Source organism: Eurypyga helias, unplaced genomic scaffold, assembly GCF_000690775.1.
Source record: "Eurypyga helias isolate BGI_N326 unplaced genomic scaffold, ASM69077v1 scaffold18257, whole genome shotgun sequence".
Taxonomy (NCBI): Eukaryota; Metazoa; Chordata; class Aves; order Eurypygiformes; family Eurypygidae; genus Eurypyga; species Eurypyga helias.
The window spans coordinates 6,631-22,044 of NW_010263859.1; the positions used below are offsets into that span (position 1 = coordinate 6,631).

Genomic DNA, 15,414 nt, shown 5'->3' on the forward strand with positions numbered 1-15,414 from the left:
CCTGGGGGGTACTCAGGCTGGGACAGGCTGCTCCTGGAGGACTGCACCCCGTGGGAAGGGCCCACATTGCAGCAGCTCATGAAGAAAACTGCAGCCTGTGGGAAGGACGCACACTGGAGAAGTCCATGGAGGACTCTCTCCCGTGGGAGGGACCCCATGCTGGAGTAGGGGCAGAGTGTGAGGATCCCTCCCCCATGAGAAGGGAGCAGCAGCAGCAACGACGTGATGAACTGACCACAACCCACATTGCCATCCCCCTGTGCTGCTTGGGGGGAGGAAGTAAATGGGAGTGAAGTTGAGCCCAGGAAGAAAGGAGAGGTGAGGAGGAAGGTGTTTTAAGATTTGGTTTTATTTCTTTTTACTCTAATTTTGATTGATGATAAACTAATTTTTTTTCCCCAAGCGAAGTCTGTTTTGCCCATGACAATAATTGCTGAATGATCTCTCCCTGTCTTTATCTTTTATCTTATTTTCTCTCCCCTGCCCAGCTGAGCAGGGGAGTGAGAGCAGCTTGGTGGACATATAGCATACAGCCAGGGTCAACCCACCATAGACATGCAACATGGAATAGGATGAATATCCCACTAGGACTATAATCCATCAGGCCAGTAACAAAGATAAGTCAACTTCCAAAAGAAAGGTATAAAAAAGTGAATGTATTAGAAGTTGCACTGTTCAAATAGCTGATTGGACATAGGTACTAAAGAGAAGTGTCAAAAGAGAACAACTAGTCTATAAATGTTTGGGGTTTTTAATGCACTTGCTGGGCACAGACTGGGTCAGCACTGAAAAACACTAAAGTTTACAGCAAAGATACAGCTTATTAAAGGGAGATTGTTCTGACAAAAACAACATCTCACTAGTGCCATTAACAGCAGACATTCTGAACAGCTAACACTCTGAAACAAGAAAGCATACCAATAAACATTACAGTGAAGCTTCAGGAATGGATTTATTTCAGTATTCTTCAGACTAACCAATACAGCTCATGAAGTCTCCTTGGTAGCAAGGACAGTAAAGACATTTATCTCACCCAAAACTCTCTGCAAATCTCATAATTTATTTCAACCTCCTTCTGGAAGATCAGTTTGCCTCGAGAACAGTGCCTAACATTTCAATCTTGCTCACCCTACTGCAGCGTGAAAGTTAAGAAGCCACCGCTGGGGTCTCTGCCCACAGCAGTCACTAAGTCTTAAAGGCATTGAGAAAAACAGTTTTTAGAGTACATATCTATGTTAGGGATAACACTGACCTCCGCTAAATGAGCCAACAGCTTTCCAATTAATAAGGCAAGGAACTAAAGCAATTAAGTGCGGCTAGAAACAGAAGCGAAACAGAGCTAAAGAAAAATATCCACACTTCGCAGTCACATATGTCCATACTCAGGTGTCCCCTTCCTACTTCCTGTTATTCCCTATTCTAATCAATAGCTTTTATTTCCCACTCAACTTCTCATATTCCTCAGTCCCAGTTAGCATCTCATTTTCATTCCGTAAGACAGCATAGCATCTCCATTCTTCCCTTACATAATGGCATCACGGAATAAATTACTTCAGAGGTGTTACTGGGGTCCCTGTATGTCTGCACTGGACATACCAGGTTTCAAAGATTAGAAGGGATTAGCTGACATAACCTGTGTCTGTCCTCAACATCTAACATTATCTACTCCACACCCAGGGATATAATAACAGGATAGTCAATTATGCTTTAAAAGACTACAAAAAAATGAACTTTTCTTCCTTAACTCTTGGCATGTGCAACAAGGTTTGTTACTTATTCAAACATGGTACATACTTGGGAACTGTATCTGAGCATCAGAAGACTCTGCACTAATTTGTTTAAAACCTTCCCACTTGCTTCAAAACTGGGCAGCCATACTGCCATAAAGAAATAAATTATTTCATTTCAGCCTTTAATTGCAAATTGTGCAAGCTCTATAGCAATCTAAATATCTCAGAGTACGTTAGATACTTAGTCTGTTGTTAGGCCACAGGAGTGTTGCCTGTCAGCTGATATAACTGAACTTTTACAGAATTAATTAATGGAGAAAGATCAGTCATTGCTTCACGTAGTTTGACTAAAAGCCACGCTCCTCAAGTGGTGACCCAAAGACACAAAGGAAGACAGTGCAGGTCAGAAGACAGACAGAAACATTATTTATATCTTCTCATAGATGTCAATAGGAAGATCTTTCTAGGACAACCCATTTGTTTCTTTTAAGGTACTCATATATACTCACTTCTTACAAACTCCTCTCAGAGGAAAGGAATGGACCCTTCCAAAAGAACACAGAAATACAGATAGATAACTGGTTTTACTTACATAACTGGATCAAACATATTGCGAATCTTTAGACATGGTGTCAAGCTGTTTGGTGGTGAATTTCTTCTATCTAGATGAAAAGCTACAAAGAAAAATAAATTTAATAGTATTTATTGACAGGCATAATACCATTTAGTTAAGTGTCAACTTTATACATTGATACTTTTCTGGGTTTACTCAAAAGACTACTTTCCTCCAAACATGAAAAAGCTTCAAGCAAATTAAAGTTCCCTACAGTCTTCTACTGCACTGAAGAAAATGTACCATATTTAACTGATTTTTTTAGATTTACAACATCTACATTTTAAAAGATAATGCACTCTCTTACATCCAGGCCACAGTACACAGAAAGAATTCCAGATATTTAAAACTAATACCATATAGTTGAAGAGAAAGTATGTAATATGCATTACATCTCCCTGAAAAGAAGGATATTGTTAACATCTGAGGGGAATTTCCGGAGCTGTAGGTTAACTGGGCAGTTTTAACTGCCTGATGAATTTTCATTTCTTTCACTTTTGGGGCAATTTACTACCCATGTGACTAAGAAATAGAGGCACACCTAGATAGAGGTTGTATTGCATCCATATTGCAGCAACAACTGTCAAGGAACACTCTACAAGGACAGAGCTTTTACGACCCTAGGCACTCTACACACATGATCAGAAGCTTGCAAAAATTTGAAGTGAAACACCCCAGAGGATAAAACATATGTTAAGAAGAAAAATGGAAGTTAACAATAACAGAGTAACGCTTCCCAAGCTGAACAATCCCAAGAAATACATTATGAAGTTAAAAAATAAATATTAACTTCTCTAAAGATCACAAGTTCTACTTGTGGGAGTCTCAACAGAAGGCTGCACCATGAGAAAAGGAATAAAGGAGCCCTTCAGATTCAGGTGAAGTAGTTCCATGACTTCAGAAGGGCCAACAAAGCAGCAACAGAAATGGAAAGGGATAACCTGGTAAAATAAATTCCCAAGGCTTGAAGGAAGTTTTACTTTGTAGACTCTAGATGAGCAGATTCAAGAGTTTAAACATAAGAATAAAAATCTCAAGAAGACAAAATGACACTCCAAACTGATGTTAACGCTTCCTCTTTGCAATCCTTGCTTTGGAAAAGCATGACAGATTCAAGAGGTTATGTTCCAAATGTTAGAAGTCTCAGTTTTGGGCAGATGACACTACAGGTCTGTGCTTCTTACTGCTGACCTTTAACAATAAAGTACTGGAAGTATAGGCAAAAGACATGAACACTGCTGCTCTTCTGTATGCCACCAAAATAAAAACCCCATCACAGAAGAAATTCAGTCTTGTGAAAGACACTCACGTGAAAGACAAGCACTGCCCAAGAGAAAACACACTGCCTGCAGATATGGCACAAACTCACACCTTACATAAATTTGAGGCAACATCACCCCATAGTTGGCAACTAGAAATTAGAAAAGGTCAACTCCAAATCGCATATGGAACCTAACACACAAAGTCCAAGTCACCAACACCTGTAACAATTGTCTGGGTTTGTGTGTTTGTTGTTTTATGGGTTTTTTTTCCCTTGGGAATAGATTTCTAAATATGCTGGTGACACTGCATCTATCTCTGAGCTGCCCATCGTTTAAGGACAAGTCCTTTTTCAATAGCACATGGTTTTGTAAAGTTTTTTGCCCTTGATTAAAAGTTATACATAGGGTACACAATAAAAACTTTACAGAACTAAGCAACATTGAAAAGTAAGTGGACTTACCTTATGCATGTAGGTTGGCTCCAGCAGATCAAGGGGCGTGAAATGTCACCAGCATATTGTACGCTGGGGCACCACACCATACTGGAGAAGGTGATCGGGGGTGGCCCAGTCATGGACCTGGACCTGAAAAGGCGTGGGGTTGAGGAAATTATGTGCCGATTGTTAATAGCTAGGTTTATTCAGCACATAGTTTTAATCCAAGGCTAAAGAATGGGGAGGTTATTTGCAGAGACCCTAGGCCCAGAGGATCAACATTTCTGCAAGCTGTTTATGAACTCCAAAAACCCCCATACTGTTGTTCAAGGCAGCAGCTACACGACTGAGTGATGTGTAAGTAACGAATGGAGAATTTAGGCTTTAGCATGGATGCCTACAAAAACTCAGCTTTGCCTGCTCCAATTCCTAATATTGATGTCCTCTTGATTGGAAGATCTCAGGTGCTTCAGAGGTTCCTTCACCATCACTACAAAACTGATCTGCTACCAACTTAATCTAACATCATGTCAGTAGAGCAAGTGTGCCCAAAGCAGCATAGCATATGAAAATAAAAGATGAATTCTGCCTTTTCTCAAAAATATTTCAAAGTCATCATAAATTTAAGTTTTGCAACTTAAATGGAGTTTTTTTTTTAATGTATAAGGAAAAGAATGGCCACAGAAATCAGAGAGCTACAAAATTAATGCTTACTACTGTGCTAGCATTAAAATGTATACCAGAAGCTGGACCAAAAGGGGAGGCGAGGAAAGACCACAGGGAAGTTAAAAATTAATGCTCTACCTACACAGTAAAATTCTAAATGATGTAGTTAACAGATGTCTCAAACGTCATTACATACCTATAAATTAATCATCATCTTCCTCACCCCAGAAGATGAAGTTTAACAACAAACCTATTCAGATTACAGTACTGATTGAGTATTTACACTGGTGTGAAGCATACAAAATATTCTCCTCACAATAAGGGCATATGCAGACATTCTGGCAGGACACCTAAGCTACACCGTAATTAACCAAGCACCTCACCTGCCATTTCTTTCCTAAACAGGTCTCAACAGTAAAACTTAGAAGATGGAGGGTAGAAAGGCAGAGATTAAATACAAAAGCAATTGCACAAAGTTGTGCTTCAAGTCACTGACAAGAGAACTTAGGACCTTCATAAATATCCCTTGGGGACTAGTGAGCACCTTCAAGAAAAGGAAGCCACTTTGTATTTCAGTCATAACGTACTTTGTTTTATTACCTTAAACTGAATATGACTATCATTCTAGATCCAAAGAACAGTAGCCTGAGTTTTCAATCACCTCTTTGTCACTGTGACTGGAATATGTCTATGATAGAAGAAGTGGCTCTTGCACAGACTTCCAAATGAACATCTGAGAAATCGTAGTACATCTTTCTATGCCTCTTGAATTACTACAGTATTAGTGATAAAGGGATTCCCCAGTATCACCACCGCAGGTTAGAAGACAGCCCAACAAATGTTTAGATGTGGATTTGATACATGTGATAAGTTTGAAGATTTGCATCAAATATAGGTAACCAAGTTTGAGGAACAGATTTATTCATGTTAAGCCACAGATCACTAATTTATTAAGTACTAACTTCTTATCAAAGGAAAGAAAACACTTAGTTGAAAATGTTGAAGTTATGCACTTTCACAAAACATGAGGTTCTTCAGTAAACAGGAAAGATACTGAAATCAAAATAGTACTAAATGTTAAGACTACTGCTACTATTTTGAAATCAAAATACTGCTGTGTTATTGAGAGGAGAATGTGGTTGACTTAGCATTTAATACAGTTAATTTCAGCTATAAACGACCAGCCTGGGATGGATACAGTATTTTACGACAAGCAAAAATCCAGAGTTTTCTTGCAACAGTTAAGAATAGTGTCTTAAAAAAAAAAGCCACCAAACACACACCACACATGTAGATAGGATTCTGTTCTCACAGGCTGGGGAGGAGGGGTATCATTCACACAAGGTAACAAGTTACCTTCCATGCTGCAGGATGAAATATCACCCCAGATGTGGTACTTCAGAGAACCTCTTTATCTCATCTCCAGAGCTGTCAAGGAGCTTCAGCTATTGCTGCTGGCTTAGCTCCACTGGAGCTCTGCCTACCTATTTTTCTTTGGAGCTCCAGTTATCAAAGTTATGATGCGGCAACAGTGTTTGCTCCTTCAAATCCAAACTGAACACACTAGAAATATTTTTTCTTTCATTTTCATTGATTTAGTTAGATTATTGTCTATTGAAAAAGAACTCTCTTGTCAACTGTTTTCAAAACATCGCTCATTTGTCCATGATCCTTCAGTGAGCTTACCTACTCCCCCTTCCTTTTTTTTTTTGACAGATACCTACCAGATCCAGTAGGTAAAATTTCAAAGGGAGTACAGCAGACTTTATTCTGACCCAGTTAAAAAAAAAACCCTCCCAAACTGCCTGTCAAAACACAGGCTGCATCCTGAGGGACTGGAGAAGATGCCATTGCAATGCTTGAACTCTGGACGCTAACAGGCAGTAGAGCCTGTATCTTCTTGCATGCTACAGCTCCCACATTTAAAGTGCGTGCTATCACCTACCAATAAGCTAGTGTACACTGACAGGTCAATAGGCTTTCTTCTTCAATTGCACATACTCTAGGTATTGTGCTCTGCTACAGAACTCTACCAGATTTCGTAAGGTTAAAAAATTGTGACTTTGAAAGTTATTCACAAGATTTAAAACCAAGGATTCATTCTGATTTTATACATACTGAGTATTTTCATGACCCAGTAGTCTTGTAGTGTGTACTGAGATTTATAAACTTCTAGATTCAAACGTCAAAACTGTCGGATGAACTTAATTCCAGTTGATTTATACTCCCAAAAATGAAGAAAGCAGCCCACACATATAGAATTCCTAATATCAGGAAAGCAACAGCTGTGTAAGAAGTATGAAATTTATGTAATGGAACTATTTCCAACAGTCATATGACAACAAGGTACACAAAACACAAAGAGCCTTTGCATGTGAAAGTTGTCTTTGCCTGGTGACTACCAAAGATATCAGAGTGCAAATGACCTGTGTCATTTCAGCCACTTCTATTTCCATGCCCTTCTATTAGAGCCAACGTATGCAATTTCAATTCTTCAAAGACCTTTGCTGAACTACAAACGTAACAAGAAAACCAGGAAAACTGCTATTAAAAGAATTGAAACACGATAGACCTTAATATATCCTAGTCAATAGAAAATATGGTCTTAAGTACATACTCTAGGCAACATACAGCTAAAAGCCACAGCTGAGGAAGTTATTCTGTAGCTCACAGTACCACTACACAGTATACCTCACAGTAGCTACTACATTAGCTGTCTTTCTAAGAAGTTTTGGAAACTACTATTCTGTTGAGAGTTTAGAATGTATATTCCATGTAGCAAAGCTGCACCTGAGCTATCACACACTGACAAGTCTTCCAGGTGAAAGGAAAGTCCAGTCCGATTTCTAGTACAGGACAGAATGTTATAAAGTGATTTATACTGCAATCCAACAGGACAAGAAAATAGAGCAAATAAGCAGTAAATGAGAAATTCTAGAACTGCAGTGCCATGCCTGTATTGAACAATAAGCTACAAAGAAGATTCAGCTTTATAATATACATAGCTTGCAGAAGCTATTCTTAAGTGTCTGAAAAACAATCATAGAATCTAGAATTCTATAATCACAGAATGGTTTGGGTGGGAAGGGACCATAAAGACCATCTAGTTCCAACCCCCCTGCCACGGGCAGGGACACCTTCCACTAGACCAGGTTGCTCAAAGCCTCATCCAGCCTGGCCTTGAACACATCCAGGGATGGGGCATCCACAACATCTCTGGGCAACCTGTTCCAGTGAAATCATGACACTATGACAGAGATGGAACAGAGACAGCTGCTGACAAAACCCACCATTTCTGCACTGCACCTAAAGCACTTGCACATCTCAAACGGACAATGTCCTAGAAGGAAAGAGCTCTGCAAGTCTCGTAATGAAATTACTATTCACATCTTACATGATTTCAATTTCTCAAAATTTTAGTCATACAGTTGTCACAACAGAATGCCACGTTAAAACTACTGCAAGGCAATAACTGCAGAACCTCAGGCCCGCAGTGGTATTTACAAGGCATTTAGAAAAAAGCAGCCCTTGTTTCCAGCGAATGATTGAAAATGAGAAATGTAATGCTAAAACCAGTAGCATGACTTTGAGAAGTACATAATGATCTCCCAACATACCATTTAGCATAGACAAACAAGAAATGAGTCCCAAGACTACCAAGGTCCTCATCAGATAACATGCCAAGTATCTGCAAAGGTCTCAAAATATTTGGCTTTTCAAGTTGACAGAGAGAATTGCTCATTTTTGCTTTGAACTTAGAGAAAAGCAAAATTTAAGACCCAAGGGCTGAAAGCATACATAGAATTTATGAGTAAATGCAAGTGGCCTGGGACAAAATCCAAATGTCAGCAGTACTTCTATTCGGGCAAGCAAGCCTGCTACAGTATAAATGTTCCAGGCCACAAAGAAGCTCTTTCTGCCTGTCTTTGGAAAGGAAATAATCACATTGGAAGGAGCTACTTTAGACCGTACCTTCTTTTACAGAAAACAATAAAAACATTGTTTCTTACATTTTTATTTGTATAGGAAGAAGCCTATTACTACTTGGATAAGCCTGTAGAAGGAAGCCTATTACTACTTGGATTAGTTAAACTAAGACCCAAATTAGTATACTCCAGAAGAACACAGATGAGAGTGCAGTTGCTTGCCAGTGGGAATTTTTGTTTTGTTTAAAGTGGGAGTAGGATGGGCAGAAAGTCTGTTTTTTAACTAGGCTTTTTTCAGCATCTAGTCATTGCCATAGAAGTAAAGTACAACCTTAATAACATTAGATTTTAAAACCTGAACTAAAAACTGGAGAAGCAACCACTCCCTCCTCTCTCACCATCAAAATTAGCTAAGTTTATAAACTTGGATACTGCACAGCACTAATTTCAGTCCCACTGGAGAGATAGCAGAGCATTACAGAAGAACGTAAGGCAAGACAGGCTCTTTTAAAGGGACACAACATTTTAACAATTGGCGATTAAGATTTCAGTTTAAACATTTACCACACTCAGACATTGATAGAAATGACCATTCTTTTTCATTGCAACCCAGAATTTAAGTCGTATAGCTTTAATTTTTCACCGAAGAAAAACCCAACCCCAAAACCTGAAGCTTAACATGAAGACAGACAAAGATGAGGAACTAGGAAAAAATGACCACTGCAAATTCACTGGATTCTTGGCACATGGCACCACGATCAGATTGAAAAGTGACAGACCACTGCAAAACCCATGTGTGACAACCATCTCCTCTATTAAAGCAAATGCTTTGCTGTACCACAGAGCTTGAAATACAAATGCAGAGTATAGAAAAATAAAATTTGACAGAAAGGAAGCACTACTGAGAGATGCTCAAAATCCATGTTCTGCTGACTGAGGAGTCTTTTGTTCCATCAGTTTCCCTTTCAAAACAGACAAGCAGCTTTTCCCCCGAACTCTGTCTTTACGTACCAACTGATAACAGTAGGAAACTCAAGTCTACAAGCTCTGATTTACCCTCTGTCAGATACAACCAACTGCATTATTTCCAATAAGTATTAGGCATGTCAGAATTTGACCAACTGAACAGTATTTTTTTTTCAGTTCAAGAAAAGGAAGATGTATCTCATTTTGGCTACATGCCCTCTGCTATATTTCTCCAGTAGCTCTAACAGAAAAGTTCATTTTGCTTGAAAACAAGCAGACACTGAATGCACAGAAAAAGGAAGTCTACTGAACAAGATAATAGAGAAACAGCCCTGACAGTTGCTAACAATACTTAAAGGTGTGAGACAAAACAAGTCTTTGTGTTCAAGCACCAAATTACAATCCTGAAGTTAGATGCAGAAACGAATTATCTTTGCAAAATTAAACAAACTTCAATACCTTGGCCTTGCCACACTTTCGATGGTATTACTAAAATTTTGTCACATGCTGCAGAAGGTTGCATCCATTTCCAAACCAAGAACTCGGCACCACCTATTCTTCGCGTCTCTGTGCGAACTCTAGATTCGTTTGCTGCAAGAAAGTCAACTGCTCTATTCCAAACTTTCCTCATTTTCCTCCTTAAAAATTAAAAAGAGAATTACAGAGTTAGTATTATAACCTGCAAAGCTGACATCCAGCATGCAGGAGAAATCCAGTGTTTCCCCCCCACCCACCTGTGTCAATAGGAATCTCCAATATATTACTCTATGCAACCTACTGAAATGAACTTAGTTAATTGGCTAATTTAGTTTTATCCTTTTTCCTTACTTACACAAAGAAATTCAGTACTTCCATGAGAACATACCTGTCGTGAGGTGGTATTAGCGAATCACGCACGTGTAAAATAGGCATGTAAGGCTGCAAGTCTTTATTTTCAGAACATGCTTCACTGTGACTTCTTAGAACATCTGAGGACACCGTAAGAAAAAACTGGTAACTATGTAGTTCATGCAAACATTAAGGACAACAACAATTCTGGCAATGCAAAGCTCCTGAAGACCCTTCCTGATTTCAGTAGGTAAGGTGGTTTTGACATTTTTTAAGCATTTTTCCCCCTAATCGTGCAAATCAAGAAAACTAGCCACAGTGCCTCCAAATACCCCAAATAACTAAAGGACAAGAGTTACTGCACTTACCCTTGATTGGTACTTTTAACTGTCAGCAAAGACAGCCACCTTTGAAAATAAAATGCTTTCCCCCCACATAACACAACTTAGCAAGAAAAAAGGTAGGAAATTGTAAAAACAGGAAAACAGCACCCATTTGCCTACCATCTCTGTATTTATGACTGCCATAGGTGAAAGTAATATGGCAATTTAAGTAAAAATGCAGCCCAAAACAGAGCTTAAAAACTACAAACACAAACTACTAAAACCACCGCGGCTTCAAGCAGAAAGGCAGCATTTCAGAACTCAATTATGCATTCTGTTTTAGTAACAATTTCTGCTCAAAGTGACTAATATAGAAAAAGCAGCTTTTTCTATGAAAAGACATTAAGGATAGAATTGAGAGCTCACACATTTTAGAAGTAGATATTTTAGCTAAAAATAACTGAAAAAACCAGGTAAGAGAAAGCAACATGTCACCATACTTCCAGTCAACAAGCACTGCATTTGTGTTTGTTTTCAGAAGATAAAATACCACCAAGTCAATGGGAATTTATTATAGCTATGTTGGTGTAATTCACATATTACAACCTTTCTACCAAAAGCTCTGATTACTTTTAAAGTATTATGGGGTTGTTTGGTTTGGGTTTGTTTTTTTTTAAAAAAAAAAAAAGAAGTAACACACATGAATCATACATTTGACCAAGAACTAACAGTACGATGACTGATAACTGAACCGGCAGAAAACACAACTGAGTTAATGCCATTACTTTGAAAGCTTATGCAGAGCTGATACAGGTACATCAGATGTGACTCAAGAAGCCATACCTATGATTTTTACCACCATATCATACATCTGCCTTGTTTCTTCTTCCTCCTTTGCCCAACGGTATTTCATGTAGTGTAAGACTCCCCAAACCATTGCTATACCTGCATTAAGATGCATAACACTCTTTAAACAGTATTACAGCATTGGTTATTTAACAAAGCTTACAGCACATACACTTCAGAAGTTTGCTGAACTTGCTAACATTTTGAAGTACTTTAAATCTTAAAGCTAGGGAAAAATACACCGTACTCTCTCTCAATATTTTATTTTACTAACACAGCAACACGAACTCAAACTTTGAGGGGCAGTTACCTTTAGAAAAAAAGTTTAATTGTTTTAACAACAGCCTGGTATCCTGTGACTGTGGTTTGAAGTTTTACCCATTTGTGAAGAAAAATAGCAAAACTATTTTATTGGGAAAAATTCAAATTCATATCAAAAGTCACATAAATTGGCAATTCTAAACAGGTTAAGATTTGCACAATATTCACTAATTCATGGACAAGTCACATGCTTTAGATATACTGGTCAAAACTAATTAACTTGAACTGCTTCAGTTCAGCTACTGATTTGTACTGCTTGCAACAAAGTACTGCATGCTCTTTTTCTGTTACTTTAGAGACTGTTCCCAAAAAAGACAAACTAGTTATGAAGGCCAGCAGCATAAAGTAAAAACAAAAATCTTATTCCTTCTACTGCCTCAGGCTTACAGCACCACTGCACCCATGATAGCTTAACAATAAAAAAACCCCACAACACCACACAAGAAGTACAATTACACAAATTAAAGTTATATAGTTAGTTTCGTATTCCATTGTTGGCAAGGCAACGTTAACTGATACTTCAAAGAGACTGAGGATGTTAACAATACATCTAACATTAATAGTATGCTTTATTTTTGAAAGAAGTGCTTCATATATTAGCCTTAATTGCAGATGAGAAAGTTGAGACATGGAGCAATTTGCTCAGTGGGACTAATGAGACCAGTGGTTAACCTGGGATCCAGAGATGAAACTCCGTATCCAATTTAACCCTCATATCCACTACTATCAGAAAGACAAACCTGGGACAGTTTGCCTTTGATTATTTGGTTTATCAAAAGGCTAGAGAAGGAGGTCTCAAGACTGCTGTTCATAGGCATGAGCTTGTTAATAAATTGTTTATCCCAATGACTTAAATATTCAATAGGTGTATGAGATGAACTCTGCACCTTCAGTATTTCTAACCAGCCACATGGAAAGGAGTGAAGTGTCTTCACTCAACTACACCAAATTTTTATGCTGTACAGTTTTCAGTATGGTTAAGAATTAAATAAAATTGAAATTATTTGAAACCTAAAGAACTACAGAAGACTAAATGAGTACGTCTTACTGAAGGATTAGATACATATTCACAACATAATCTTAGAAGTAAGAATTTCTGGTGACAACCATGTTGGGTATCCAACTTTACTTAAAACCAGGAAAACCATCTTTTCTGTAGTTATGTTTCCAAAAGTCCTGGAACAACAACAAAATATCCTCAAAGTTAAGGCTATCATGTCTTTTTACTGAGTGTTTCACTTTATCAGATCAGTTGAGCCTGGAATTTTTGAAAGCCACAAGGTATTCCTTTAGCAGGAAAAAAGACAGAATTTCCTAAGAAGGAATATGTTCAGCTGACTTCAGCAGCAGATGATAGCAACCAATGTGAAAATACAGTGGTGCAACAGAAGTGGAAGGCAAACTGTGCCAAGATACTGACAGGAACAAAAACTGTAGATAAACATGCTGTTTACTTTTCCCCATGCACTTACAGAAACACAAGTTATAACAGAAAAAGTTTAGATTTTTTTATAATTAAAAACTTACCCAAAAGCAATACTGATAATCTGTGAGTTACATTAACAAACGCACGCCGAAAACGACACCTGAAAGACATCTTTGGACTAGTGGATTCCAGATACTTCACATCTGTCACATTAGTGACATCAATCTCATTAGGGTCACTGCTGAGACACCTATTAAAAAATATACGGCATTTATGAAAAAGGATACATTCTGCTAAAAGTAGTTAAGAAATAAAGACCACTTACTTTATGCCAACATCTTCCCCACTATTCAAGATCCATTGTAATGCTTGGTTAAGTACACTTTCATATTCTGGACCTAAATTCTGTCAAAATACAAATATCGATGAATAATGTCATAAATAACCAGAAAGTTATGCCACAATAAAATTCAGACACTGCACAGATCAGTAGCCAAAACTACATGGTTTTGTTCTTGATTTTTCAGATTTTGCGTAAGTGTTCACTATACAAAGCTGTTCATAGCATGTATAGATGCACTATCAGACTTACTAGCATTCCTCAAATTAAGGGCCGCTTGGCAAGTCAAGCCACGTTCACAGTTTTATTAACAATTCCAACCTACAGCAAGGAAAAAACTATTCCGCCACTAGGCGGTGCTCACTGGAAGTTTACCTGAGGAACAGAACTCAAAATAGATATAAACCCAGCTGAAAATGGGTCCTACAAAAGCAGTTCAGGTCTTTTTATTTAAAAACAAAACAAAACAACAAACAAACAAAAAAACCAACACTTGAGAAAAATCAATTTTAACTTCTATTTTGCAAACAGTCCAGTGTCTGTAGTTTAAGAACTGATACCACTATATAGAGATTGACCATTTAAAATTTAAATTAGTTGGTATCAACTATCATAGGAGAACATTCACTGCTGTCTGAGCTAAGGCTGCCTTCATAGTTCACCTTGTCTGTTCTTTTGCTGAAAAACCAAAAATGGAAGTTACTACTGTATTTTAAATTATGTGCTCCAAAAAGATTAATCTCCATCCTTCCTTTGAAACTCACATAATGTAACTAGCCTAGAATTAAAGGATAAGCACTTAAGAAAAACAGTAACTGTTTTATTTTCACTCTGAGAGTAAAATATTAAAGTTTTATCACTGAACACTGAAATTCTGCAAAGGAGTTATAGTCCCAAAATGAGGAACTGCAGGCTTAAATGAGACTTTGTTCAAAGTGACAAATTTTCATATCAGATTTTAGCTCCTTATCAGAGCTAAAAGAGTTTTGGTAACTGTCATTCTTGCAGCATAACTGATAAGTAAGACCATCAGTTATCTGGCACCAACTTAATTTTGTCTGCAACAAATATTTGCCAAAATGTACAATTTCTGTATGTCTATATATTAAAAGTCACATCATCTTAACTCTTCCACATCCAGTCAAAGAAATCTTATACTCTCAGCCTTTTAAAAGCTTCAAGTAGTTTTCCACTGAAGGGTACACCAACATGGGCTAAAATAAACCCTACAGCTGTCAAGACAAAGCAAGAGTCATCTTTTATTTGGGGAGTGAGGCAGAGGAATGACAGCAGAGTGGGATTTCATAATACCTCACACCTATCAAATTAACAAAAAGGCCTTTTTTGACCATTTCTATTTAAATAGTGTCTCCATACAGCTGCTGCCTGTCAGGCCTGCTGCACAGATCCACCTCTCCTCCCAAAGAAAGCAAGACAGTATCCTTTCCTACTAATTCTCAAAAGATAGCATACTGATTTCTGAAGAAGCTTCCAGTGATTTAAATTTCATAAATTTATGATTTAGTGTTGGTCAGCTATCTCCCTCAATTCAAATTATACCCTGGTGTTTCAACTAAAGGGAAGAAAACTGCATGCCATTGAAACACTACTGTCTACACTTTCATTGCAATTCAGACAGTTTCTTTCACCTTCCCTGTCCCCCAAAACCTCACGACATCCCCAAATAAAAATCGTAAGTAGCATGTGTTAAAGACATCAAATGCAAACATTTC

The 15,414-nt window shown here is 37.9% G+C and overlaps 1 protein-coding gene across 1 annotated transcript in view; it reads right to left on the reverse strand.

Annotated features, from left to right (window-relative positions):
- Window positions 1–15,414, reverse strand: part of LEMD3 (LEM domain containing 3) — a gene marked incomplete at its 5' end in the record, with an annotated part of 45,281 nt that overhangs the window by 4,097 nt on the left and 25,770 nt on the right. The window contains 6 exons of the mRNA XM_010156218.1: window positions 2,323–2,404; window positions 10,057–10,235; window positions 10,463–10,565; window positions 11,592–11,693; window positions 13,443–13,591; window positions 13,667–13,746. Of these exons, the coding sequence (XP_010154520.1) occupies window positions 2,323–2,404; window positions 10,057–10,235; window positions 10,463–10,565; window positions 11,592–11,693; window positions 13,443–13,591; window positions 13,667–13,746 (695 nt within the window). The remainder of the gene's footprint in view (window positions 1–2,322; window positions 2,405–10,056; window positions 10,236–10,462; window positions 10,566–11,591; window positions 11,694–13,442; window positions 13,592–13,666; window positions 13,747–15,414) is intronic.